Source organism: Sus scrofa, chromosome 1 (genome assembly GCF_000003025.6).
Source record: "Sus scrofa isolate TJ Tabasco breed Duroc chromosome 1, Sscrofa11.1, whole genome shotgun sequence".
Lineage (NCBI taxonomy): Eukaryota > Metazoa > Chordata > Mammalia > Artiodactyla > Suidae > Sus > Sus scrofa.
In genome coordinates, this window is record NC_010443.5 from 270,739,827 (window position 1) to 270,766,310 (window position 26,484).

General features: G+C 49.8%; 2 protein-coding genes across 5 annotated transcripts in view; both read left to right on the plus strand.

Moving 5' to 3' along the window:
• On the plus strand, positions 8,708–17,891 carry EXOSC2 (exosome component 2). Of its 3 annotated transcripts, none has more exons than XM_003122238.6 (9): positions 8,708–8,859; positions 10,574–10,675; positions 12,561–12,606; positions 12,821–12,910; positions 13,917–13,982; positions 14,446–14,514; positions 15,901–16,077; positions 16,694–16,822; positions 17,317–17,891. In XM_003122238.6, exons 1-9 carry the CDS (start codon positions 8,738–8,740, stop codon positions 17,395–17,397), a joined length of 882 nt encoding a protein of 293 aa, XP_003122286.1. In that variant the 5' UTR covers positions 8,708–8,737; the 3' UTR covers positions 17,398–17,891. The 3 variants fall into 3 exon arrangements, with proteins under 3 accessions (XP_003122286.1, XP_020925958.1, XP_013849392.1); XM_021070299.1 differs by lacking the exon at positions 17,317–17,891 and adding an exon at positions 17,111–17,223; XM_013993938.2 differs by lacking the exons at positions 13,917–13,982; positions 14,446–14,514.
• Positions 21,815–26,484, plus strand: part of ABL1 (ABL proto-oncogene 1, non-receptor tyrosine kinase) — a 145,068-nt gene continuing 140,398 nt past the window's right edge. The window contains exons 1-2 of one of the 2 annotated variants that reach the window (XM_005660524.3): positions 21,815–21,947; positions 23,000–23,458. In XM_005660524.3, the coding sequence (XP_005660581.1) occupies positions 23,323–23,458 (136 nt within the window). In that variant the 5' untranslated portion in view covers positions 21,815–21,947; positions 23,000–23,322. Of the gene's footprint in view, positions 21,948–22,002; positions 22,422–22,999; positions 23,459–26,484 lie in introns of those variants that run through there. The other variant, XM_005660525.3, reaches the window with a different exon arrangement.

Sequence of the window (26,484 nt, forward strand, 5' to 3'; positions counted from 1 at the left end):
GGAAGTCTCCGGGGGCCTTCAGCGGGGAAAGGGGGCCCCCATGACCCCCCCACCGAGAGTGCGTGTTGGGAACGGAGAGCGATCCGGTGTGGGCAGGGGGCCCGCGCAATGCGCGCGTCTGACTCGCCTCCCGCCTTCTGGGACTGGATCCTGCAGTGTCAGGAGTCACCGACACTTCAGACCTTGAGAGGTGGGAGCTGACGGGGCGCGGGGGCAGCCACAAGAGGCTGGAGAGACCTGCACATCCCTGCCGAGCGGGCCCTTCTCTCCTTTGAGCCAACTTCCCTTCCCAAAGTCGGCTCCTTCGGGATGGACAAGGCACGAATACTTTGCAGTGTGCCAGGTTGGCTGAGTGAAGACAAAACGGAAATCCACTGTGGGACCCCGGGAAAGGCCCCTCCCCTCTTTGGGCCTCCGTTTCCCCTTTCCCCATCAGTAAATCGAGAGAGCTGGACCAATGTCTCCTCCCTTCAGCTCTGACTTCAAGCTTGGAAAAGGGGAAGTTTCCTGTCCTTCCTGCCACTCTCCACCAAGAGGAGGGCAAGACTGGCTTCCCGGCCCCGGAAAGCACTTCCGAGCTGTGCGGGATCCCAGGAGGTTCCGTCCTGCCCAGTCCACCCTCTCCCTTGCCCGGTCCCAAGTTTCCCCAAGCTCCGGCCGTGGGCGCCCTCTGGTGTCGCCTTTCCCACCTTGCAGTCATTTACTAGAATTCCCGTAGGGCCGTTTTGTAAAATAAAGAAACTATAATAATATTAATGAAAAGTATAAAATGTATAGAGTTTTCAAGAAACTGTGTTCTACTTCCAGAAAATGGTCACTTTAACTTTGTAAATATTTATCTAAAATGATATTTACAAAACTGTGATATATATTATTTGATTGTATATGTACAACTGTAAATACATTTGTACCTCTCTTGTATTCTAAAATAAAAATTACTTGGAACATTTATCACTTAGCATCTGAATGGGTCAACACTTTTATCTGCATGAAAAGGAAATATGGAAAGTGCTTAGAAGTTGAAGAGGGGGCAGGAAGAGTTGTTCCATATACTGGTTTTGGAAGTCACCCTTGGGCGTTGCCATTGTGGCTCAGCAGGTTAAGAACCCAACTAGTATCCATGAGGATGTGAGTTCAACCCCTGACCTCGCTCAGTGGGTTAAGGATCTGGCATTGCCACAAGTGGCAGGGTAGGTCGCAGATGCGGCTCAGATCTGCTGTGGCTGTGGCTGTGGCCTAGGCCGGCAGCTGTAGCTGCGATGTGGCCCTTAGCCTGGGAACTTCCATATGCCACAGGTGTGGCCCTAAAATGGAAAAGAAAAGTCACCTTTATTACAGCTGTGGTGTCAGCTCCTAAAGAGATGGCTACAGTGCCAAGCAACCAGAAATCTCACAAGGGGCTGGGTGGATTCCTTGTGGTTTCCAACTGACTCTCGACTATCAGTGTCTTGCTTTGTTACTGCCCCTCAATCTTTCACACTTTTTTTTTTTCATTTTCATGGACAACTGGAAGGAATCCAAGCACCCAGTGGGGTGAACCAAAGTGGACACCAAGTGCCCTCCCAAAGCCTAGGATTTCCCAGTGCTCTGGACACCCATTTCCAGACCCTCCTTGAGGGAGACCAAAGAGCAAGGAGGCCCACGGTGTGGGGTCAGGGACTGGCTTGCCTCTCCAGGACCTTCTGGCCAGGAGGATGTGTGCAAACTAGGAAATGTGCTCTGGCATGTACCAACTGTGAGGCTGTCACCCTTCCAACTCACTGGCACCCCTCAGGCACATCTCTCTATGCATCCTCATCTAGCCACGCACACACACACACACATGCACACACACACACACCCATACACACCTGAAGATACTGGAATTCACACTTGTACACACAGGCCATTCCCATTTGGAGCTTCGGTTATTCCCAAAGACCCCCATACTTTGGGAGACTGGTCTTGCCCCCTGGCACATGGGGTTGCAGGCAGAGTCATATACTTGATAGGTTCACGCGCAGATCCATCTGGGGTTTCCTCCTTGGGCCAGTGGTGACACCACCCTTGTTAATCCTCCTCCTACAAACCTTACCTTCTCTGATACCACCCCATGAGGCTTCTGTTGCCTCTCGTGGGCCCTGGCCTTACCCTCCTCTCACTGCAGCCTGCACTCAAGCCTCTTGTTTCCATGACCAAAACTATCTGTCCTGAGTCCCCTTTCCACCAGATACTGATAGGTGAAGTAGAATTAAACACATGCTCTGCCTCCAAGGGGATGACACTGGCTTCCTGAACAAGGGTCTGCAGGTGTCAGGCTTCAGAAACGTCAGTGGCGCCCTTGATCAAAATTCTAAATTGCTCTCTGCAGCTGATTTTGCTCCCTGAAGCTCTAGCAGCAGCATCACAGGGGCAGCAGCACTGGCTCAAGAACCCGCCTGGTGGCAGTAGGCTGTAACTGCAGACTGAAGTGCATCTGCTCTGCTTGTGGCTGACTTGTTTGAACAGAAGTGTGCTGCCCTTGGCAGGGTGAGCAGATAGGAATCATTGTCCTGAAGAACTGCACACGGGTGGGGGCAGGGCTTTGATACTCAAAGCCTAATATCTTACTTTGCTTGCAATTCCAGCAAAGGCCTCAGGCCCCCTCCTTCCAAGAAAGGCATGCAGACCACAGCTACAATAATTTGGGGTTTAGGGGGTTAAATTCATGCATTTTGGGAATCCTCCCCCATAAGCCCCTGAGCTTGATGCTCTTTTTCCCCCTTATTTCACCATGATGCTCTATTATCGTCCACTTGAAGTATGAGAAAACTGAGGCATAGAGGAAGTCACTTGCCAGGTCACTCAGCCAGTGAGTGGCAGAGCAGGTTTCGCCATGGCAACTGATCTTAGAAGCCATGTCCAGGACCAATAGGCTGCACCCCCTCCCAGTCAGCCTGCGGATTACATCCGAAGGGCTTTCTGTGTATCCCTTGGGGATGCGGTGCAGACCAGCACTGTAAACAGACCTTGTATCTTTCAACTTTGTGAAACTTACTTATTCATTCATTTTTTTTGGGGGGGGAGTAGATTCCTTAGGACATCTATGTACATGATAAATGTTGTCTGTGAATAAAGGCAGTTTTACTTCTTCTCCAATCGAGATACCTTTTATTTCTTTTTTATTGCATGGTTCGAGACCTCCAGGTGCAGAAGATTCTAGATAGAGGCCACCAGTCTGTGTCTGAAACCTTGCTCAGCCACTCACTGGCTGTGTGACCTGGGTCAATGTCTCTGTGTCTCAGGTTCCTCAAAGGGAAAATGGGCTGATACTTAGCTCCTAAGGATGTTGTGAGGATGCAGTGGGATAATATATATAAATGAATACGGCACATGGCTTGGTACCCAGCACATAGTACATGCTCAATAAATACGAACTGTTGTGAATACAAGGACGCCTGTGATGGATGAGAAGGGCTGGTGCCACTTCTACCACCCATCTCGCTGGGCACACCCTAGAGGGCATCTAAGGCTGTTGTCCATCCCCCCTTTTCCTGCCCTTTCTTGTAGCCATTATCCTCGGATCCCTCGAAATGGAGGAATGGATCTCCTAAGCTCTCAGCTTCCTTCCCACCTTGGAGCTTGTCTCCTGGGATGTGTGGCTGGGAGGGGTGAGACAAGTTATGGGTGGTGGCTGGTTAGCACCCAACCAGACTGCTTCCTACAACACAGCTGTCCCAGGGAAGTCGTACTTGTTGCACGTTGGCTCAAGTCTTCAAGCGCAAGTGTTGCAGGGGAACCAGGTAGAAGTCAGTCTATTCTGACCTATCTCCGGAGTCCTGCAGAGGCACTTGCTACATAAGCCAGCCATTGAAGCAGTCACAAGCCCACCCAGGTGCAAGACGAGGAGGCCCAGACTGCAATTTTTGCTTGAAGAAGCGTCAAAAAATCCATGGGCATTCTTTTCAAAAAGCCACAGAGCAGCACTATTCACAATAGCCAAGACATGGAAGCAACCTAAATGTCCATCGACAGATGAATGGATTAAGAAGACGTGGTATGTGGAGTTCCCGCTGTGGCTCAGTGGGTTAAGAACAGTGTCCATGAGGATCTGGGTTCCATCCCTGTTCTCACTCAGTGGGTTAAGGATCTAGTGTTGCTGCAAGCTTCAGTGGAGGCTGCAGATGCGGCTTGGATCTGGTGTTGCTGTGGCTGTGGCGTAGGCCAGCAGCTGCAGCTTTGATTCAACCCCCTAGCCCAGAAACTTCCGTATGCCACAGGTGTGGCCATTAAAAAAAAGATATAGCACATATATACAAAAGAATAATACTTGTCCGTAAAAAGAATGAAAGAATGCCATTTGCAGCAATATGGATGCAACTAGACATTCTCATACTAAGTAAGTCAGAAAGAGAAAGACAAACACCATATGATATCACTTAGATGTGGAATCTAAAATGTGGTGCAAATGGGAGCTCCTGTCGTGGCTCAGTGGTTAACGAATCCGACTAGAAACCATGAGGTTGTGGGTTCGATTCCTGGCCTTGCTCAGTGGGTTAAGGATCCGACATTGCCATGAGCTGTGGTGTGGTTGCAGACGCGGTTCAGATCTAGCGTTGCTTTGTCTCTGGCATAGGCTGGCGGCTACAGCTCCGATTAGACCCCTAGCATGGGAACCCCACATGCTGGGGGAAGCGACCCTAGCAAAGGCTAAAAGAGAAAAAAAAATTTTTTTAATTAAAAAATAAAATAAACTGTGGTGCAAATGAACTTATTTACAGAACAGAAACAGACTCACAGACGTAGAGGACAGACTTGTGGTTGCCAAGGGGGACACGGAGAAATGGGAGGCACCATGCAGGGCCACATGGGGAAGCATAGGGACAGGGATGTTGACCCAGAGACAGAGGGGAAGAGGAGAAAATGTGGGAAAGAGACTTAACTGGGGTTCCCAGGGGAAGCAACTGGAAGGCAGGGTAAGCAGGTTTAGGGTTGACTGGTTGAGTAACTTCAGCCCCTCAGTGGGCTCTGAGGCAGAGGGCCTGTCCCTAGTTGGCTGGTACGGGCCGCTGGCATGGGCACCTAATGGTCCAGAGGGTGAGCGCCTCATCAAAAAGATGGTGGTGGCAGCGGGGACCCTGGGCTCCAGATGGCTTGGTTTGTATTGGAAAGGCATACTCTTGAGCCAGAGTTTACTGGCTCTAGGGCTTGGCTAACCCAGGGAGGGGCAGTCCCTCCAAGGTCAGCAAGCCCCCAAATTCCAAACAGCAGATTACAGAAAATAGAAGGTATGGTTAATAACTGTACCCAGACAGCTCTAGGGACTGAGAAGTGGAAAAAACAGACAAAGTCTGGGCATTTGCGGGGCTCATATCCTGTGCGGAGTGAAAATCTTGCAAATGCATCTCATTTTTTTTGGACAAACGGCTGCTCTCTATGTGCCAGATGAACAAAACAGATAAAGGCCCTGTTCTCAGAGCACTCCTGTCCTAGTGAAGGAAGACTGCAACAAACAAATTAATAAGACAATTCAAGGAGTTACCCTGTGGCTCAGTGGGTCAAGGGTCTGGTTGTGTCACTGCAGTGGCTCAGGTTGCTGCTGTGGTGTGGGTTTTATCCCTGGCCCAGGATCTTCCGCATGCCACGGTACAGCCCCCCAAAAGGGGGGAAGCCGAGGATTATTCTGGATACAGTGGTCAGGGAAGGCTTCTCTGAGGAAGTAATATTGAGTTGAGATCTGATTGGAGAGGAACAGCCAGTTACACAAAAGATGGGGTGGGCTAGGGGGTGCAGAGGAGAGAGTTCCATGCAAAGGGCCCCCAAAACACACAGATCCTGGGGCCAGCGCTGCTGATTGCAGCATACATAATGAATAGGGGAGCCGGTTAGGTGAGTGAGGTCAGAGAAGGGCAGAACCAGGCAAAGATGAGTTTGGATTTTTTTTTTTTTAGGCCCACACCTGCAGCACGTGGAATTTCCCCAGCTAGGGGTCGCATCAGCGCTGTAGCTGCCAGCCTACACCACAGCCACAGCAACTCAGGATCCAAGACGCATCTTCGATCTATACCACAGCTCACGGCAACGCCAGATCCTTAACCCCCGGAGTAAAGCCAGGAATCGAACCCGCATCCTCATGGACAATTAATCGGATTCATTTCGGCTGTGCCGCAATAGGAACGCTCGTGGATTTTTATTCTTAGTATAAAAGGAAGCTGCCTGAAGCGTTCTAAGCAAGGAAGTGATTTAATCTAATCTGTTTTTTTAAATTCATTTTTGAATACCCTAAAAGACCTTATTATTATTATTATTTTCTTTTTTGGCTATACCCTCAGCACATAGAAGTGCCAAGACTAGGGATCGCATCTGAGCTGGGGCTGTGACCTACGCCATAGCTTCAGCAACGCCATATCCTCAACCCACTGTGCCAAGGCGGGAACTCCCATTTATTTTTTAAATTTCTTTTCCGTTATTATTATGGGATAGTGAATGTAGTTCCCCATGCTATGCAGTAGGATCTTGTTATTTACCCATTCTTGATATAATAGTTTGCATCTGCTAACCCCAACCTCCCAATCCATCCCTCCCCCACCTGTCTCCTCCTCCTTGGCAACCACAGTTGTGTTCCTGTGTCTGTGAGTAGGACTGAATGTTTATGTCCCCCCCAAAAAATTCATATATTGAAATCCTAACCCCCAAAGTGATAGTATTAGGAGGTGATTAGGTCACGAGGGTGGAGGCTTCATGAATAGGATTCTGCCATATAAAACAAGTCCTCGGAGTTCCTGTTGTGGCTCAGTGGGTTAAGAACCCACTTCCATGAGGATGCGGGTTTGATCCCTGGCCTCGCTCAGTGGGTTAAGGACCCAGCATTGCCATGAGCTGCAGCTTAGGTTGCATGTGTGGCTCGGACCCGGAGTTGCCATGGCTCTGGCATAGACCAGCTGTTGCAGCTCCAATTGGATCCCTAGCCTGGGAACTTCCATATGCTGCAGGTGTGGCCATAAAAAGGAAAACGAACAAACAAATAAATAAAAGAGGCCCCAGAGAGCTCCCCTCCCCCGCTGCCATGCAGGGAGGACACAGTCAGTGAGAAGACAGTCCCTGAACCAGGAAGTGAGCTCTCACCAGACACCAAATCTGCCAGGGTTTCATAGTCCCAACATTGGGAGTTCCCATTGCGGTGCATCGGAAACGAATCTGACTCGTATCCATGAAGATGTGGGCTTGATCCCTGGCCTCACTCAGTGGGTGGAGGAGCCCACGTTGTGGCGTAGGCTGGCAGCGGTAGCTCTGATTCAACCCCTAGCCTGGGAACTTCCATATGCTGGTGGTATGGCCCTAAAAAGAAACAAACATAAAACATAATCCCAACGTTGTGATAGGCTCCATAAACCTAAGTGCCCTGAGAATGGGAGGGGTTAAGGTTAAGTCCATCCCTCCTTGAAACTGGATGTTGTCAAGACTATACCCTAGTTTTTGGTATAGATGCACTCCCAGGTCCAGCTGCCTAGTGGACTGAGCTCTGCTGGCTCAAAGGACAACACTGCCCTCTTCTGGCAGAGGCCAGGCTCAGCAGATGAACCCTTAAACTTTCTTGGCTCTAGTCCATTCCTCCAGGCAAGGAAGAGGGCAAGTATCTGGCCTGCCCCTTTACTGATGACCTGTGGGGCCCTAGAATTTATTTCATTGACTGCCTCCCAGGGTTGGCTTTCTTGACAGATGTAGTTGTGAGCCATGCTTAGGTGAAAAAAATGCTGTCCTTTTGGAGGTGTATTTATCTATTGGTCTGATGGACTTTCAGAGGCAGCAGACCTGATTTACCAAGCTTAGCGTGTGGTACTGATGTGAGTTATTTCCCTTAATCCTCTTTAGAGTCCCTTGTATGAAGAATTATCATCTCCAGTTCCCTGAGGTCGAACTCTCTTGTGGATGCTTTAAACCATGCAAGGCAAGGGTGAGGGAGGGGCTGGTGGGAAGTGGGGAGAGGGATGGGGAAAATGCTTCTGACCCAGAGATAAAACCACATATCCACCTATCAGTTCACCACTGAACCCTCAGAACAGCTCCTGGTTCAATTCGCTGCATGAGTAAATATAAGCAAAGATTCTCGTATTAAATAGGCACTTGTCCTTCCTTCCAAATACACCCACCTGCCAAGGTCCGAATGTTTTCTTAGATGGTTTCTCGAATTTTCAAAAGAAATATTAGGGTTAATTAGCTCACTTAGGCAGAACGGAATCAGCACCTGAAGCATTGTTTGGGGGTACAGGTGGTGGTTATTCCTGAAGCAGCAGACACGAGGCGGAAGTAATGCAGAATACAGAGGCTACTAGTAACGGTTCCCAAAGGGGCTCAGATAGTGTTTTCTGTAGATCCCATTGCCTGAGCAATCTCATACCTCCCTCACCCAAAAATCAGATTTTAGCAGCTTAGAGGTGGGAGGAAACGCAAAGGTCCATTTCTCAATTATCTCTAACCCTGGAAAACAGTAAGTGGCATGATGATTACAAGAGGGTTTTGGCAAAAAGTCAAATGCCAGACAACCTGAGATTGTACCATTCGACAAGTGCAGCCTCGCCAATAGTAAAGATGGCAACTCGGCTCCTTCCTTCCCTTCGCATTTACCTAATGGTTGCCAATAGCCAACATGGCCGCGAGTCCGTGAGTTTCCATTGGTGGCTGCTCTGAGGCCCCGCCCCGCGAGCGAAGGCAGAGAGTTGCTGAGAAGGACGGTAAGCCTTCGGGTTGGGCTGCGCCTGCGCAAGTTATTGGCGCCAAGATGGCGATGGAGATGAGGCTTCCTGTCGCTCGCAAGCCTCTTAGCGAGAGCCTGGGGCGCGAGACTAAGAAGCACCTGGTGGTGCCGGGGGACACGATCACCACGGACACAGGCTTCATGCGGTACGTGGGGTCGTGGGGGACTCTGGGCTATAGGAGCGGCCGCACTGCTCTGCACGTGGCTTGCTGGCCGAAACCTGGGCCCTCCGTTCTCTTTCCCCTACGCCCTCGCGGTACCCAGGGCACATCTGCCGACCATCCTAGTCGCCTCGTTTTCGAAGCCTCGGGCTTATTGCTCCCTGCCTTGTGTGTGTCCCCGTCTGCTTTGCCCCAGCCCGCCGACACCCTCCTCTCCTGATCTCCGTGACTCTTCATCGCTCTGCCTGAGACCCAAATTCTGGGCCTTCCTCGTTGGGAAAACTGGGGAGGGCTAGGGGCCGGGGCCTCTTAACAGTTTTCGACTGAGAGGGACGGTGGGCGTTTTTGACATGTGCGCCTTCTCCCTCAGCATCATCTCTTAGCCAGGTGCATGGTTTTGGAACTAGTCATGGTTTGGGTTTAGAGCATGCAGGTATGTTGAGTTACATGCACCCAAATGTACAGCTTTGAATCTGAGGGCAGGCTCTTGAGTTGGACAGCTGGGGTTCCTGACCTCTCCCACGTCAGTTTCCTCATCCCTAAAATAGTGATATTAACTATTTAACAGGGTAGTGAGGATTAAATGAGGTGACGATTAAGGAAAGAAGCAAAACTCACCATTGTATCACTGTCATAGATTAACACTCGTGGATGCTCAGCCTGTTTCCCCCTTTGGGGAAAAGTGCTTGTACAAATAGGAGAGGTACAGCATTGATACATTCGTTGCCCTTTAGCCTCTTAGTTTGGGGTTATTGGATCCCAGGAAATCTTACGAGTCAGTCCTTCATTTGCTCATTGTGTATGTACATCATGTGTGGTTAGGGCACAGCACTGAACAGAGGGGAAATCTCTGTCCTGGTGGAGTTTACGTTCTCACTGGAAGAGACATAATAAGCGATAAGCACAGCAAACGCATAAGTGATTCAGAATATTTGGTGGTAAATGCAGTAGAGAAAATAAACAGTCGAGCAAGGTAAGCAGCATAGGTGGGATCGTGGCAGCAGCAGGGTGGGCGACATGAGAAACGGGATGGTGACGAGGGACAGGTGGAGAAAGTGACCTTTGGGAAGACTTGAGTCAGACAAGGAAGTGGTCCATGTATCCCTATTAAAGAAGGAATGTTTTAGGAAGCATGGCACAAAAATCTGGCTTTCAGGCAGGAGGAGGCTGTTAAGTTTGAGGAACACATTGTTTTTTGTTTGTTTGTTTTTTAAACTTTATTATTTTTTTATTTTATTTATTTATTTACTTATTTTGCTATTTCTTTGGGCTGTTCCTGCGGCACATGGAGATTCCCAGGCTAGGGGTCGAATCGGAGCTGTAGCCACCAGCCTACGCCAGAGCCACAGCAACGCAGGATCTGAGCCGCGTCTGCAACCTACACCACAGCTCACGGCAACGCTGGGTCTTTAACCCACTGAGCAAGGGCAGGGACGGAACCCACAACCTCATGGTTCCTAGTCGGATTCGTCAACCACGGGAACTCCTGTTCTTTGTTTTTAGGGCCGCACCCGAGGCTTTTGGAAGTTCCCAGGCTAGAGGCTGAATTGGAGCTACAGCTGCCGGCCTACGCCGCAGCAATGCCAGATCTGAGCTGTGTGTGCGACCTACACCACAGCTCACAGCAACGCCAGGTCTTTAACCCACTGATTGAGGCCAGGGATTGAACCCTGTCCTTTGTGTCTTCCTGTTGCCACAGGGGCCATGGGACCTATATGGGGGAAGAGAAGCTCATCGCGTCTGTGGCTGGCTCGGTGGAGAGAGTAAACAAGCTGATCTGTGTAAAAGCTTTGAAAACCAGGTGAGAACAAAAGGTGTGTATTGTGGCGTCAGAATTGCACAGCCAGGTCCTTTCTGCCACAGCATACCCCCTCCGTCCCCCATCCCTGCCTGCCCCATCATTCTGTAGGTCTGTGATTTGGAGCACGTGACTGAAGGAGGGGGATGGGTGACCACAGGTAGGTTTGGGCTTCAGAGGTTTCCCTACGTTACCTGACCTCCCCAAGCTTTGGTTTCCTCCTCTGCAAAATGAGACGTAGCATGACCTACCTTGTAGGATTTGCCCTGGAATGCACTGGAACAGTGCATGCAAAGTACTCACACAGAGCCTCCTACTCACACAGAGCCTCCTAGAAGGGCTCAGTTAAGGTAGCCCAGGAATATAAGCTAGTGGGGCTGGAACAGAGGGAGCAGGCGGGGTGGGGGATGGCAGGAGTGGTAGGAGCCTGCGGCCTGTGAAAATTCCCCAGGGCTGGGATTGAACCTGCACCACAGCGGCGACCTGAGCTGCTGCAGTGACAATGCCAGATCCTTAACCTACTGCGCCACCAGGGAACTCAACACGGTAAGCATTTTTGACTTGTACTTTGTGAAATCTAGGAAGCCACTGGAGGAGGTAGGGCAGAGGAGGGATCTGGTCTGACTTCTGTTTAGATGAAATCACTCTGGCTGCTGTGGGAGGACGGGGCAGGGGTAGGGCACTGCTGACCTAGACTAAGGTGATGGCAGTAGGAGTGGGCAGAAGTGGCCACGGTGGCATGTATTTTGTGCTCTGAGTGTTTTCATCATGAGAAAGTGTTGGATTTTGTATTCTTGGGATTTTCTGTACTAGAAGACCATGTCTGTGAGAAAAGAAAAGATAGTTTTATTTCTTCCTTTCCAATTTGGCTGCCTTTTATTTTCTGCCTGTATTTTAAAGGTAGAGGCGGTAGGCTCCATTGCTGGACTTGTTCTGCAACATGAGAGAAAGAGAGATTGAGACTGAGAAATATGAAGGGTTCCTTCAGGGATTCTGGCTTGAGCAGGTGGAGTTGCTATTTCCTGAGATGGTGACAACCAGGAGCGGATCCGTTTGCTGTGGGGGAGGGAGGGGGGCTGCTGGAAAGCTTTGTCTTAGGCGTGTTTTGCAAATTCACACCAGTGGAGGTGCTGGGTAGCCAGCAGTCGACTAGAGTCTGGAATTGAGGGGAGGGGTACGCTCCTCGGGAGTATGTAAAGCCGCCTGGCTGGATGAGCTCAGCACGTGAGTGTGGGCTGAAATGGGCGGAGGCCCAAGGACTGAGCCTTCAGTCTGGAACACTACATCAGTAGAAGCGGGACGAGGGACTGGCAGCCAGTGGGTGAGTGAGACAGCGAGTAGACTGGTTTGGGTGATGTCCTGTCCCCTCTGGGTTCCAGAGCCCAGCAGAAAAGAGTCCATGCTTACCATGTTCATGCAGTTAACAAAGAAAGGGTTTCAGGCTTAGGGAACTACTTGCGATAAATGGTTTAAGACTAGTTAACAGAAGGAGTTCCCATTATGGCACCACGGGTTAAGGATCTAACTGCAGCAGCTCAGGTCGCTGCTGAGGTGCAGGTTTGATCACCGGCTGGGCATAGTGGGTTAAGGATCCAGCATTGCCGCAGCAGTGGCTTGGATTCGATCCTTGGCCTGGGAACTCCCATATGCCTGCCGCAGGTGTGGTCAAAAAAAAAGAATGGTTAACAGAGGCTGTATGTATAGGAATGTTTTGAAGCTATCAGTTCCTAAAAATGAGTCTAGAGTGTAGTTAGATAAATTAAATAAATGTGGTGCCTAACCAAGGCCCCCCCGCCCCCCCAGTCTGGTTTAACTGACCTTCCCAGTGGGATTTGGTCTCATGTTAAAGTCTTTTCACTACTGGGTGACCTTTTGTTTCATCTTTCAGATATAATGGTGAAGTGGGGGACATTGTAGTGGGGAGAATCACGGAGGTAAGTCAAGTCTGCCAGGTTGGTTTTCCCAAAGTAGAAGCAAGCTGGTGACCTAGTGAATGGGATCTTCGTTCTAGATGCGGTTACCTGGCCGAGGCATGTGCCGTGTTTTGGTGTAAATGGTTGGTTGGTTACGTTTAGGGTTATCAGTTGTTTACAGTGTGCGCTCTGGCCCCCGGGTATGTGTCCAGGTTCGGGGTTTCTTTGTCTGTAGGTCCAACAGAAGAGGTGGAAAGTGGAGACCAACTCCAGGCTGGACTCGGTCCTGCTTCTGTCATCCATGAACCTTCCCGGAGGAGAGCTGGTGAGGGTCTCCGGTGGGACTGGACGGTTGGTTGGCGAGGGCTCTGGGGTCCTTTGCTTCACCCACGTACTTGCTTTCCACTGAAGTTGCCACTTTGACCACTTTTGTGCTGCCCGGATGTACACGGAGGCTTTTCACTTGGCCCAGGCTCCCAGCTTAGGCAGCAAATGGTGTACGCTAAGATCTGGAAGGTCCCCGGGGGACCGATCCTGAAAGAGGGCTGATCTCTTTCCTTTTCTGGGTATACCAGCTTCGCTCCCAGAAGGTGTGACTTGAAAAGTCATGTTTAGATTATCTTTTCAGGCACTCAGTGGCTTTTGGTCGTTTCAGACGACCACAGTCCCTAAGCTGCATCCTTTTGTAAAAGGCCACAGTTCAGCTTTATCTTCAGTCCCACATCTTCTCTAGAGAGGCTCGCTGTGCCAGGCTTTCTGGAGAAGGGCATGATCAAGAGGCAGGACCGAGTGTCTGGGAGAGCTTACAGACTAGAGGGGGTCTGGGAGACGGTTCCTGGCAGCCCCAGGATGAACCACGTACAAAAGGAGTGAATAATTTCACTGAGAAGAGCTCGAAGGAAAGAGGGGTGCTGGAGTTGATCCTCGAAGGCTGGATAGGATTTCAGCAGTGAGTTCAGGGAGTCTGAAATTGGAACGCGTGAGCAGAGATCGAGTGAAGCCGGAGGTGGTGGGTCCGCTGGAGCGGGGCGGGCAGCCACAGGAGGAAGGCACTGCAGGGCGGGCCGCGCTAGATTGGGCGGGTCTGGAATATCATGGAAGGAGCTGGAGTTTTATCCAGAGGAAGGAGAAGAGGAGCTGTGGGAAGCCTATAAGATGGAAAGCAGTGGCCGTCGCTTCATCTTCCTTGAGTGGCACAGGTTACCCACTCGGCCTGTGAACGCAGTGGCTGGCTTCAGAGACCTCAGAGGAAGTGAGAGAGAAGGGAGGGTGGCGAGAGCTCCCTCCTGGACCTGCCTTCAGTAACGCGGCCCTGTCTCTGTGCATTCCAGAGGAGAAGATCAGCAGAGGACGAGCTGGCGATGAGGGGCTTCTTGCAGGAAGGGGACCTTATCAGTGTATCCTGCCTGCTGCGTTCCGCGTCTTCCTGTCTGCTAGGGAGCTGGGGCGCGGGGCTCCCCTTGTAGGCCTCCCACAGGGGAAGCATCATCCCGGCAGGGACCTGAGTCCTTGACCGAGTGTGAAGGGCTCTGCAGCAGCCTTTCCTCACTTCCTTCACCCTGGCCGACCCTCCAGCTCTTGTTCGGACCTGCTGCCACTCCGTCCTGTCCTTGGGTCTTGTAACTTACGGTGGCCCAGGCTCTAAGCTAGCTCGCATTTTCCTAACGATGGGAGCATTTCTCCCAGGAAGGAGAAAAGGTGGTGTCAGGTTGTCCATGACCTCCATGGTCACAGCAGTGTGACCTCTGGGTCTGTCTACAGCCTCGGGCAGGAGGTTGGACCTGAGAGGAAAGGCTGGAGGGGGGGGCCAGGGAGGCAGGTGACGTGAGAATGTTTGTTCCTTCATCCGGAACCGGCCAGGCTGAGGTCCAGGCAGTGTTCTCTGACGGAGCCGTCTCTCTGCACACGAGGAGTCTCAAATACGGAAAAGTAAGTTGGGCTCCGGCCATTCCCATGTGCCAACTGACTTCACATCCATTTCCAATTCCCCTGCGCTCTCGGGAATGCCCACTAAAGAAGCCGAGCAGCTAGGCGTTAGTGCACTGCTGTCCCCGACGCTGAGTGACACCGTTGGCAGCATTGCAAAGGACGACAGCACTTGACCTTTTCTACTGAGGAGATGTTCTGGCAGAAGAGCCCCTATGCCCTGTGGCCCTGTGCCCCTGCCATCTGTTGAGGGCACGGCAGCCTTGCATTGCATTTGCACTGAGACATAGTCCTGGGAACAATGGGAGGTGGAGGGCTGCTGAAACAGGATGGCCCTGAGACAGACAGCCAGTCAGTAAGATGGAGATTGTTAGGAAAGATGGGTTTGCTGCTTGAGCCTCTAAATGGGAAATTTCACTGCATTTCTATTTTAAAGGGATGTTATTGAGGCTACTTTTTTTTTTTTTTTTTTTTTTTTTTGTCTTTTTAGGGCTGCTCCCATGGCATATGGATGTTCCCAGGCTAGAGGTGGAATTGGAGCTGTAACCACCAGCCTACGCCATAGCCACAGCAATGCCAGATCTGAACTGTGTCTGCAACCTACACCACAGCTCACGGCAACGCTGGATCCTTAACCCACTGAGCGAGGCCGGGGATCAAACCCACAACCTCATGGTTCCTAGTCAGACTGGTTTCTGCTGAGCCACAGTGGGAACTCCCAGGCTGCTTTTTAAATGACCTCATACTTTGCAAAACAGACTGTGATTATTCATCCCTTGGCTTTAACTGGGTGAGCGTTCGTTTTCTGAGCGGAACAAAATCCTCTGTCCTTAGTAGAAGGGCTGCAGCCAGTCACGTTCACGTCCTCGAAGCAGGCAAGGGGACGCTGCCCTGCACGTGCTGCCCGTCACGGGCCGGGGTCGGAAGTAGACGGCCCTCAGCCGGGGTGGGCCTTGAGTTGACCGGCAGACCGGGGGTGGATGGACCTGTACCAGCCCTCAGTCGGTCCCCTTGTCCAGTGGCACACATTTCGTGGGCAAGACAGGTGTACGGTCAAGGCGGAAGAGAACAGTGCTCTCTGGCCCATAAGAGGCTCGAGCCCATGTCCTCATTGGCTCCAGCTTCTCGGACAGCCCTGGATTAGAAAGTGGGGATGATTACACGGGAGAACAGACGGTGGACAAGAGACCGAGAGTCATCTTCTGCTGGGATGTAAAGAGCGGGATGCATCCAGAGTGTTCTGGGCAGAGCCACTGTGTGCGTGTGCACATCGGAGCAGCTGTCCACAGAAGGGCCTAATTCCAGTGTAGCCAGGACACACTCTACCCTGCTTCTCATTCCCCTCCCTGGTGATCCTGTGGTGACCCAATTTACGATGTGTTTTTTTAGCTGGGTCAGGGCGTTTTGGTTCAGGTTTCCCCCTCCCTGGTAAAACGGCAGAAGACTCACTTCCATGACCTGCCATGTGGTGCCTCAGTGATTCTGGGCAACAACGGCTTCATCTGGATCTACCCAACGCCTGAGCACAAAGAGGAGGAGGCAGGGGGCTTCATTGCAAACCTGGAGGTGAGTGCCATCGCTGCTGTTGGGGCCGAGTGGCACTGGGTCTGTGCCGTGCTTGTGTGGCCAGTGGGAGCGCTCCCTGCTTAATTGCTGCTGTAGTTGACCCGGTTTGAATTTGCATTGAGGTGCATTCAGAACATTGTACTGCCCTCTCATTCTGAGGAGATGGCTTGATCTTTGTGGGCAGAGATGGCAGAGTTGCAGGGTAATAGCCAAAGCCATCCTTTTTTTGGGCCACACCCACGGCATATGGAGGTTCCCAGGCTAGGGGTCCAATTAGAGCTACAGCTGCTGGCCTGCACCACAGCCACAGCAGTGCAGGATCCGAGCCACATCTGTGACCTACACCGCAGCTCACGGCAATGCTGGATCCTTAACCCACTGAGCGAGGCCAGGGATCACACCTGCAACCTCATGGTTCCTAGTCGGATTCATTTCTGCTGTGCCACAACGGGAACTCCTAAGCCATCCTTTTAGTCTCCCTTGGAGTTCCTGCTGGGTTGGTGCAGCGTCCCAGAATGATACTGCCTGGGTTGTAAATGGCTTCTGTGGTTTTCTGTTACCATTTGCTTATGTTGGTCCTTACTTTATTCCCCCTTTCGCTGGGCGTCCCCGGTAGCCTGTCTCCCTTGCTGATCGAGAGGTGATTTCCCGGCTGCGGAACTGCATCGTCTCGCTGGTCACCCAGAGGGTGATGCTGTATGATACCAGCATCCTGTACTGCTACGAGGCATCCCTTCCACATCAGGTACCCCACGCAGGGCTCCCCTTTTCCGCCTTGATCTCTGAGCAGGCGCTAAGTGTCATCTGCTCTGTGCTTCCTCAGATAGCAGGCACCCAAATACCTTTACCATGAACTGATCTGGTGGAGCGCTTTATTGGGTGTCTGGTGGCACTTCCCCAAGATACTAGTAATGTTCTCAATGTCTGATGTCCATATAAGGATTCGGGGAGGGGGGCAGGGGTGGAGGTGCCAGGCGGGGCTGGTTTATGACAGCTCCCCTCTGGACTTCATCTTGTCCCTCCCAAATTTTAGCTGTCTTTCTCGTGAATGTCCCAGTACTGTCTTGGTTCCTGTCCGCTCTATCCCAGAGAATCTCGCGGATGTCCTAAGCTGGATATCCTCTGATAATGAAAGGAAAGCAGAAGGTTTGTGTTAACCACGGTTGGGTTTCCACGTTTGGATTGGCGTGGTGGTGTGCACGTTGATTGAACAAGTACCTTTTTTCTTTTCTATTCCAGATCAAAGACATCTTAAAGCCAGAAGTAATGGAGGAAATTGTGATGGAGACACGCCAGAGGCTTCTGGAACAGGAGGGGTAAGGAGAAGCAGGTGGAGGACAGGACTGAGTGTGCCTGGCCGGAGCAGTCCCTGAAAGCGACGGCCCCGATTCAGGGCTGGGGCACTCGTCACTCGACCCACCCTGGGCTGCCTCCCGTGGAAGACCTGCTTTCTCCTGTTTTAAGGCAGAGCCTGGGACGGTGAACAGCAGCTGGCCCCTTGGGTTGCCCACAGAGTCCCAGTACTAGGGGTGGTTTCAGGGCTTTAAAAGCACGAAGTGTTCCAGCCGAGCGGACTTGTTCCTGGAACCATACAGGACATCTTTTGTCTCTTGCGCACCATCACTTCACAAGGCACGCGGCCCCCTTGAAATTGCCCTGTAAAAATGTGGCCTCCCTGGCCCCCAGATTATCTCTTCTGGCCCCTGTTCCCCCACCTCCTGCAGCTCAAGTACAACACTGATGAATATAGTCGGTAAAGGAGTCAAAGGGAAGAATAAAGTAGCCAAGCAGGCTTTTGCTCGGTTGGAATCTCATTCCCACTGCGTGTTCCTCTTGGTGGTAGATGCACATGTTTCAACACCAGGCTGCCTCCGTCTGTCCTGCCTTGGAGGATGGTTTGTATCAAGGTGAATTATCAATAACAGAATGGATGTTTTGAGTGCTCTGATAAACATGAAAACAAAGTAAGAAAAACGAAAATGGGAGAGGTGCCATCATGGCTTAGCAGGTTAAGAACCCGACTAGCACCCGTAAGGATGGAGGTTTGATCCCTGGCCTCGATCAGTGAGTGGGTTAAGGATCCGGCATTGCCATGAGCGGTGTAGGTCAGAGACGCGGCTCTGATCTGGTGTGGCTGTGGCAGAGGCCGGTAGCTGCAGCTCCATTTGACTTCTAGCCCAGGAACTTCCATATGCTGCAGATGCAGCCCTAAAAAAGAAAAGAAAAATGAAAATGGGGAAGGAAAGGTGTTTTTCTCCTATAATTGGAGCAGTAATGCATTAAGCTTTGAATAATTCAGGGTTAAAAGGTTAAAAACAAGATGCTAAAGTTCTCACTGAGAAAGGCTAGAATTCCTACGCGTTGTTTTTCTGATGACTATCTAAAAATGGTTCCCCGATTGAGGCTTTGAGAAACCTTTTTAAAAAGTTGCTATATGGGAGTTCCCATTGTGGTGCAGTGGAAACGAACGCAACTAGGAACCATGAGGTTACAGGTTCGATCCCTGGCCTCACTCAGTGGGTTAAGGATCCAGTGTTGCCATGAGCAGTGGTGTAGGTCGCAGACGTGGCTTGGATCTGGTGGTGTTGTGTCTGTGGTGTAGGCTGGCAGCTGTAGCTACAATTGGACCCGTAGCCTGGGAAGCTCCGTGTGCCACAAGTGTTGCCCTAAAAAGCAAAAAAAAAAAAAAAAAAAAAGTCTCTACATGAGAGGGCTATTTGGTGAACTATTTTTTACATGTCTGTTATAACACTACTCACATTTTATCTCTTTTATTCCTCTCCCAAGTGTATCACCTGTTTTGAGGAGCTTGCAGACAACTAAATACTGTATAGTATTTGTATATTGTATATACAACTGAATATTGTACAGGTGACATATATACAACTGAATATTGTCTAGGCAATATTGCAACTTTAGATTTGCTCACTTGTCATTTCTGAGAACAGATTCCCGGTTGTCTGCCCTTGAGAGACGGGAATGGGAAAGGATGGGAGCCTGCATCCTTGGTTTGGGTTGGTTTTGACCAGGGCCAGGGCTCCATGAAAGTTTATCCCCACTTCGTCTCCCAAGCGGCCAGCCTATGCTGTTCATTCTGTATATGCTGAATAATGATTACCTAGGTGAAAATATATAACGGTCTGAAAGCACCTTTTGGTGATTATTCACTTTCTGTGGCCCCACTAGAGGGTGCCCTTGTTAAGTGTCATTCTAGTAAGTTTGGGGGAAAAAAAAAAAAACTGAAATTTTTACACTGGTACTGAAAGCAACTCATGTGTTGCTGTGCTGTATAAACAAAGGGTGAGTGAGGACAAAATTAGATTGAACTGAGTCACTCTTAATGCAGTATATGAGCTTAAAGAGATTTGTTCACATTTGGCAACATTTATTTACTTCTGGTTGTCAGGCATTTGCTGGGCTCTGGATTCTAGTTTTTAAGCCCTCACGAGTATCATTCTACAGTGTTACCCAGTGCGTCACTCGAAAAAGTATACAGTCTGGGCTTGGGGTTAGCCTACAGCTAGAAAATGGTAGCAAGCAAGCCACGGAGACAGGGCTAAACCTGTAAATCCAGTGCAGTTGGCCTCTCCTCTTTGATGAAGCGTAGTCTCAGTCTGTGGGAAACGAGATCCCACGTGATCTGCACAATAACCTCACAAAATCTGACACGACCGCCGTTTATAAATGAAAGCCATGCAGAGAATGAAAGTGCCTTAGTTCAGCTCATTAGCAAATATGAATCAGTAGGTTTAAGCTCAAGAGTGATTATAAAGCAACCTTCAGAGGTGGGTTGGAAAAGGAAAGGACATGGGGTCTGGAAATCTCATTTCCCGTATCGAGACCAATACTTTGGGTTTTCTTGGTTTTTGTGAGGTTTTTGTTTTTGTTTTTTTTTTGAGACCAGTACTTTGAATTTTTACTGTTTTGCTCATTGCCTTTCCCTCCCATGTATGCTCTGGGAGGACAAGGATGAGTCTCCTCCCTGCCTCAGTTGTATCCCAGCACCTAGGACAGTGCTGTGCACACAGGAGCTCAGTGCTCAAGTGACTGAATGTTGGTTCAAGAAGCAACGAGGGTCAGTAAGCGTTCTGGTTTGATGGCTCAACTTTAAGCTAAACTAGAGAGTGAAGAATGAAGATTTGCAAGAAATGATTAAAGCATGAATAGGAATGAAAAGCAAAATCTTCGAAGAGAAAAATTAGGGTGCTCATCAGGATAAGATAATGGGTGAGTAAAGGGAATAAGGGTGTTGAAGTTTGAAGGATAAGTTGCAAACCAGGACCAAGTTCATCAGCCAGACTACTTTCTGACAGCAAAGCTAACCCAATCAACATCTGAAGGTAAACTCCAGTTCTAAAATTGGGCACACGTTTTCATAGGCTTCCTAATTCAGTACTTCCCAGTGACTTTTTTGAAGCCAATATCTATAAACTCATCAGCACCATTTCCCAATCCGGCAGAAATGTCTAAAATACACCATCCAATAATGGAAAGTACAGTGTCTGTACTATGACTATGGTGTCCCCCCACTAATAGTGCGACTTCTAAGAAGTCAATTGCCTAATGTCAGGTCAACAGTTATGGGAGTGGTACAACAAAAAAAACCAAAGGCTTTGGAGCAAGGTCAGTCTGGGCTCAAATAGTGACTCTTACAGAACGAGCCCACCATAAGTCACCTCATCTGTATATGGGGAATGATATTACATGCCTCGCTGTCTGCAGTGAGGATTAAATGAGCATCCAGTTTATGAAAAGCGTAATAGGCCTAGTATAGACCCGTGTTGTGATGAGTGGATCCTTTAGAAATGGGTATATCCTGGTCTGGTAGGTGCACTGCTCTGGGGAGACATGGGGAGTGGTGAATTGGGGGTTAGGGTACATTTTAGTTGCATATTTAAATGGGTTATGGCAGGTGTGGATTTGGTGTGTCTGGGTCACTGGCTAGCTCTGCAGGCCTACTAAACAATCTCGACTAAGAGGTTTTCATGTGAATACCTGTACATCTCTGAACTGTTTAACCCCTCCCCTTTTATTCCCCCAGTTTTATTGAGAAAAAATTAACACACGTCACTGTATGAGTTTAAGTTCAAAGTTTCCTGCTCACCCAAACGTCTATGATTGTGCCTGGCTTAGCCTCCGAAAGGCTCTTAACAAATGCTGTTTCTTTAGAATGAGCCTCCTGATATTCCGAAGAAATAATTCGTTAGCAGTCTGTCGGATGCTTTCCAGTTGTTTATTTTTCGCTGGTACTAATATTTATGTTTCTTGGAGAAAAGGTGGGAATGGAGGCGGGGGGTGGAGCGGTGAAGGCACCAAATACCTTGGTTTCCAGGAGCGAGCTAAATTTTCTCAAAGAGGCTCAAGGAAGTGATCCAACTCCGGTTCTGGGAAAATCCAATCCGCAGTTTTCTCCTTGCTTTGGTTTCTCGCCGGTCTACTAACAGCTCAGGGGAGACATTGGCCAGCCCTACGCGAAGCCGGCTAGAGTTCACCGGCTCCCAGGAGGGCGGGACGAAGCTCAGGAGCGGGAGCAGAGGGCAAGCCTCGGGTGAGCACCGACAGGGGCGGGCGCCGCAGGACCACAACTCCCGCCACGCCTTGCGAGCTGCGCCGAAGGTGGTTGGCTAGAAGCTCTACCCCACTGTCCCTACTGGCCAATGGGATGCAGGAGAGAGCCCTGACCCGGATTCTCGCGAACCAAAGGCAGTACAGGGGAGGCGGGAGCTTCCTTACCACTCGCCTTGCTCTCGGGAAAAAACCACATTTTAACAGGTCCTGCAGGACCCGGCCCTCGCGGGCAAGGAGGCTGGAGCCGAAAGGCGCTGCGGCGTACCCGAAAGCGGCGCCGAGAGGGTCCGGGTCCCCGCGAGGTGCGCACGGGACGTCACCGGGGGCGGGGCCAGGGGCGGGGCCTGGCCTCGTTGTGGAGCTGCTCGTAATCCATCATGGCGGCCACGGGGGTCGGTGACCGTCCCTGAGCAGCGCTGGAGCCGGAGCCGGTTCCCGGGTCCCGCGGTTGAGGAGCCCTTCCGTTGCCCACGGCCCTAACCTGCTGGGGGAGGTTGGGTCCCGCGGCGGAGCTCGGGGGATGTGACCGCCTGACGGCGGCGGCCGTAGCAACGTCCGGGGCCGGGGGAGGGGGTGTCTCTGGCAGAGACCCCCCCCAGGTTAGGGGCAGCTGAGGCGGCCGGGCCTACCCCCCTCCGCCCGCTTCCCGCCCTCGGAGCCTCGGGAGTCCTTCGCCCCTTCCAGCCCAGCCCCGACTCTGGGACCCTGAGGGTGGTCTCTTTCCCCAGACCTGGGACACCCCGATTCCTGAGGCGTGGAGGAGCGTCGCTCCCGAAGTAAGCCGCCCGCGCCCCGCCCTGGCAGCCTCCCTCTTACCCCCGAGCCGCCCCTTGCTCCTGCCTCCTGGGTTCAAGTGTGGCCTCGGAGCCCCCATTCAAATCCCCTTCCTGCTGTCAAGTGGCCTCCCCTTGCCCCCAGGTTGCTCCCGTGAGCCTCTAATGCCCTGACTTCTTCCAATGTCACCTACGGCCCCCTTAGTCTCAGCCCAGCCAGAAACTTTAATGCAAAGGAAAAGCCTGGACTGGTTTCACAGGCCTTTTAAAAAGCGGACTTAAAAGTTGCTGGCAATGCATTCCTTCTCGTCAGAGTCGAGGGCCAGCTCTCTCTGAAGGCCGGGTGACCCGTGTCCTTTTCCGGAGAGCAGGGTAGAGAAGCAGGCGAGGAGCGGCAGCTAGTGCGGCAGGAAATCTGCCGCGGAAGATGAAGACACCGAGATAGGGGGTGGGTGACTTCCCCAGGAAAAGTTCTGGAGGCGCATCCAAAGACAAGCAACATTTCCTTGATGTGTGGGAATCGAAATGACTTGAGCCTTACTGACCGTCTTACAGCATCCCCTGTGAATATTTCTGTTTAGGTTTTTCTCCTTGAAAGGGAAGAAGCTGTTACTCAGCCAGTAAAGGACACAAAATCAAGCAGCTTGGGTCCCATTGCCCTGATATGACTTCAAGTTGATCAACTGCGAAAATAATCGGAACTCCTGTTTACATATTGTCAACCTGAAATCTTCGCTTCCTTTCCTTATGGGAGAAGATGCCTTGTTGTGACTGACCTCAGTGACTGACTTGTGGCGATGCAGTGAATGTGAAATCCCACATACATACTGTTTTCCTTCTAGCTCACTGCCCATTCTGAAAGATCTTGAACCCTCTTCCGGAAAGGGGTGCCTACTGTTACTTTATGGGGCAGCAGCCTGGAAAAGTTCTTGGGGACCAAAGACGGCCAAGTTTGCCTGCCCTGCACTTTATCAAAGGCGCAGGGAAGAAGGACTCCTCGAGACACGGGGGCCCACACTGCAATGTTTTTGTGGAACATGGTGAGTGCCTTGCAAGCTTTCTGGTCCTGTTTTCAGCTTAGGCATTTTTGAACCACAGCACTCGCGTGGGTTCCTTTAGGTTCTACTTAAAACTTCTGTTGCTGTAGTTAGCTCTTGGTTTCTGTTGGAACTTTCTTTGTATAAGAAAACGTTACTTGGTGACACTGGTTGGCTTGCTTCAAAATCTCTGAGTTGCTTACTTCTTGCCTGATTCCATTTCTAACTCACCGTTGACCTTGGACAAGCCATTTTCCTATTCCAGGTTCCTGGGGAGGTTGGACTTAAGTCATTTCTCAGGATCCAGAGTCCATGATTCGGCTCTGACCTAAGGCGTGAGCCCTTCCTTCCCCTGAGGCGTGTGGATCCTTTACAACTTTATCTACAGAGAACTGTTCTCCTGTCCACGGAGGGGTTGGTGCTCCCCGCAAAGTTAAAAACCACAAGTCCTAGTTGACAGTAATGTCCTTGGCCCTTTTGATCATAAGTAGAACTTGAAAATTCTTGGGAGCTGTGTGGAAACAGTCAAGGGGGAGCAGCATTCCGCGTGCATCGAGGATCCCCAGCTTCCAGTCGCTTCTCCTTACACAAGGAGTAACCCTGTCCCCGTGGGTGGGACTTTTCCCTCTGCTCCCTGTTTCAGATGACACTTGGGGCAAGAAAGGTTGTCTGTGGCACTTTCGTGAACACCGTTGGCATTTGAGTGCTGACAGTACATGTTATACTGGTCAAGTCCAGTAATTCTGCACAAAGCTTTAAAGCTGAGGGTCAGCTTAGAGTGATGTCTGTGACAGGACCAGCGGTGCCCCAATTAATTAGTGTCCTTTCTGTGCCGTTGCAGCCTGGCATTTTTCAGAATGTGTACTTTATATTAAAATGTCAATTGAGCCCACTCTCTCTATAAGCAAATCTGAGATGTGCGCAAGTCGCATGTGCTTTGAAATTCAATAATGTCCTTCACAATGAATCATTGCAATAAACAGTTCTCCATTCAGTGAACTTGCATTTGACAGTTGAGGTTTGATTTTCTTAAATAATCTGGGTACTTGGGTTTTACTTTGCCTTGAAACATTAGTTATATTTTAGTTGGTTTTAGACAAATTTAGTAATATGTTAGGGTGCTTCCCAAATTCAGAGTTTATAAGGTGAAGTTGTTTTTTTTGGGGGGCTGTGACTGCAGCAGGTGGAAGTTCCCAGGCCAGGGGTCCAACCAGAGCCACAGCCACAGCAGTGACAATGCTGGGTCCTTAACTGCTGAGCCACCAGGGAATTCCACAGTGAATATTTTTAACTAGTGATGCTCATACAACCTTAGATAATGAAAATTGGTTCCGACTTTTTGGAGAGCTTTGGCCAAACTTACCAGAATTTAAAATATACAAAGAGTTCCCTGGTGGTGAAGTAAGTTAAGGATCTGTCATTGTCACTGATGTAGCTTGGGTTGATGCTGTGGCATGGGTTCAAGCCCTGGTCTAGGAACTGCATACTGCAGGCATGGCCAAAAAATATATATGAAATAAAAAGTACCTATCAACGAACCAGTAATCTCACTTCTAGGAAACTCTTCTGGTATAGAACAGTGTAATGCCCCAAATGTCCCTTCTGTCCGTTCAGGTATAAATGCTTTTTACATCGACACAATAATGAGATGTTGCTTGCTTTCTTTGGACTAATGGTCAAAAGTAATGTACCCTCCTAAGCAGGACTCGAGGTTGTGGCAACTAACTGTAGTAGTCATTATATTCTTCTTGCCATGCATTCATGGTAAAAAATAAACAAATAAATAAATTTTGGTTTTCACTTAAGAATGTTCCTGATGAAACAGCAAAAATTATTAATTTTATTAACTCGACTTTTGCATATACATCTTTTTGATCTTTTGCGGATGAACTGGGAAGTTCTTTTGCCTTATGCTGAGGTGTAATGGTTGTCTCGAGGAAGAGCACTTGGGAAGTCATTGGAGTTGGAAGCTGAACTTGCTTTTTTCGTGGCTTACCATTTTTACTTGAAATTACCGCCAACACATGATGGCTACGCAGACTTAAAAAATGTGTAAAAGAGTCTTTCAAGAAAAACAACTGTTCCCAGTGATAAAATTTCAGCTTTCCGGTGAAATTAGGATTTTGGAAAACTTTTATCTGCTACTGTGATATAGGGATTGGTGGTAATATTTACAGGTGTGCTATTTTGATATCTTACAATGGAATGTATTATTTGAAAGATCTATGTAATTCAGTGAACTGATATTTCCTAGATGGTCAACACATGATCTCTACACAGGTAAGTGATCCATTCAAGGTGCAGGATGGACCAGTGGGTATTAATGTAACAGAGTACAAAAATTAATTGATACAGTTTTGGATTCTCTATGAAAATAGACCACTTACTAAATTTGGTGTAGCTTCAAAGAAGACTGTCTACAGTTATCTAAAAATGGGGAAAAAAGTCATTTCCCAGTGATAATAAAAATGTTTATGTTTAGGTGAATAAATGAAGAAGTAATTTAAAATTCTCAGTTTAAATTTATTATATGGTAAACATTGATGAGATAAGCTATATGAACAAAAGCTCTTTGGGGTCCTAAATAATTTTTAAGAGTGTAAAGAGATCGTGAGATCAAAAAATTTTAGAACTACTGATATAGAAAGTCTATCTATCATGGGAGTTCCCGTCATGGCGCGGCAGAAATGAATCCGACTAGGAACCATGAGGTTTCGGGTTCGATCCCTGGCCTCGCTCAGTGGGTCAGGCATCTGGCATTGTGAGCTGTGCTGTAGGTCGCAGACATGGCTCGGATCCCATGTGGCTGTGGCTGGCAGCTACAGCTCCAATAAGACCCTTAGCCTGGGAACCTCCATATGCTGAGGGTGTGGCCCTGAAAAGACAAAAAGACAAAAAAAGAAAGTCTATCAAGAAGTCGTATAAGGGAGTTCTCATCGTGGCATAGCGGAAACGAATCCAACTAGGAACCATGAGATTGTGGGTTGGATCCCTGGCCTTGCTCAGTGGGTTGAGGATCTGGCATTGAC

Excerpts from the sequence above, each read along its gene's own strand:
- EXOSC2 (XM_003122238.6), top strand. The coding sequence starts at position 8,738 with ATGGCGATGGAGATGAGGCTTCCTGTCGCTCGCAAGCCTCTTAGCGAG. Across the intron at positions 14,515-15,900 it reads GGAGTCTCAAATACGGAAAA|CTGGGTCAGGGCGTTTTGGT; the intron begins GTAAGTTGGGCT and ends GTGTTTTTTTAG. Across the intron at positions 16,823-17,316 it reads AGGCATCCCTTCCACATCAG|ATCAAAGACATCTTAAAGCC; the intron begins GTACCCCACGCA and ends TTTCTATTCCAG.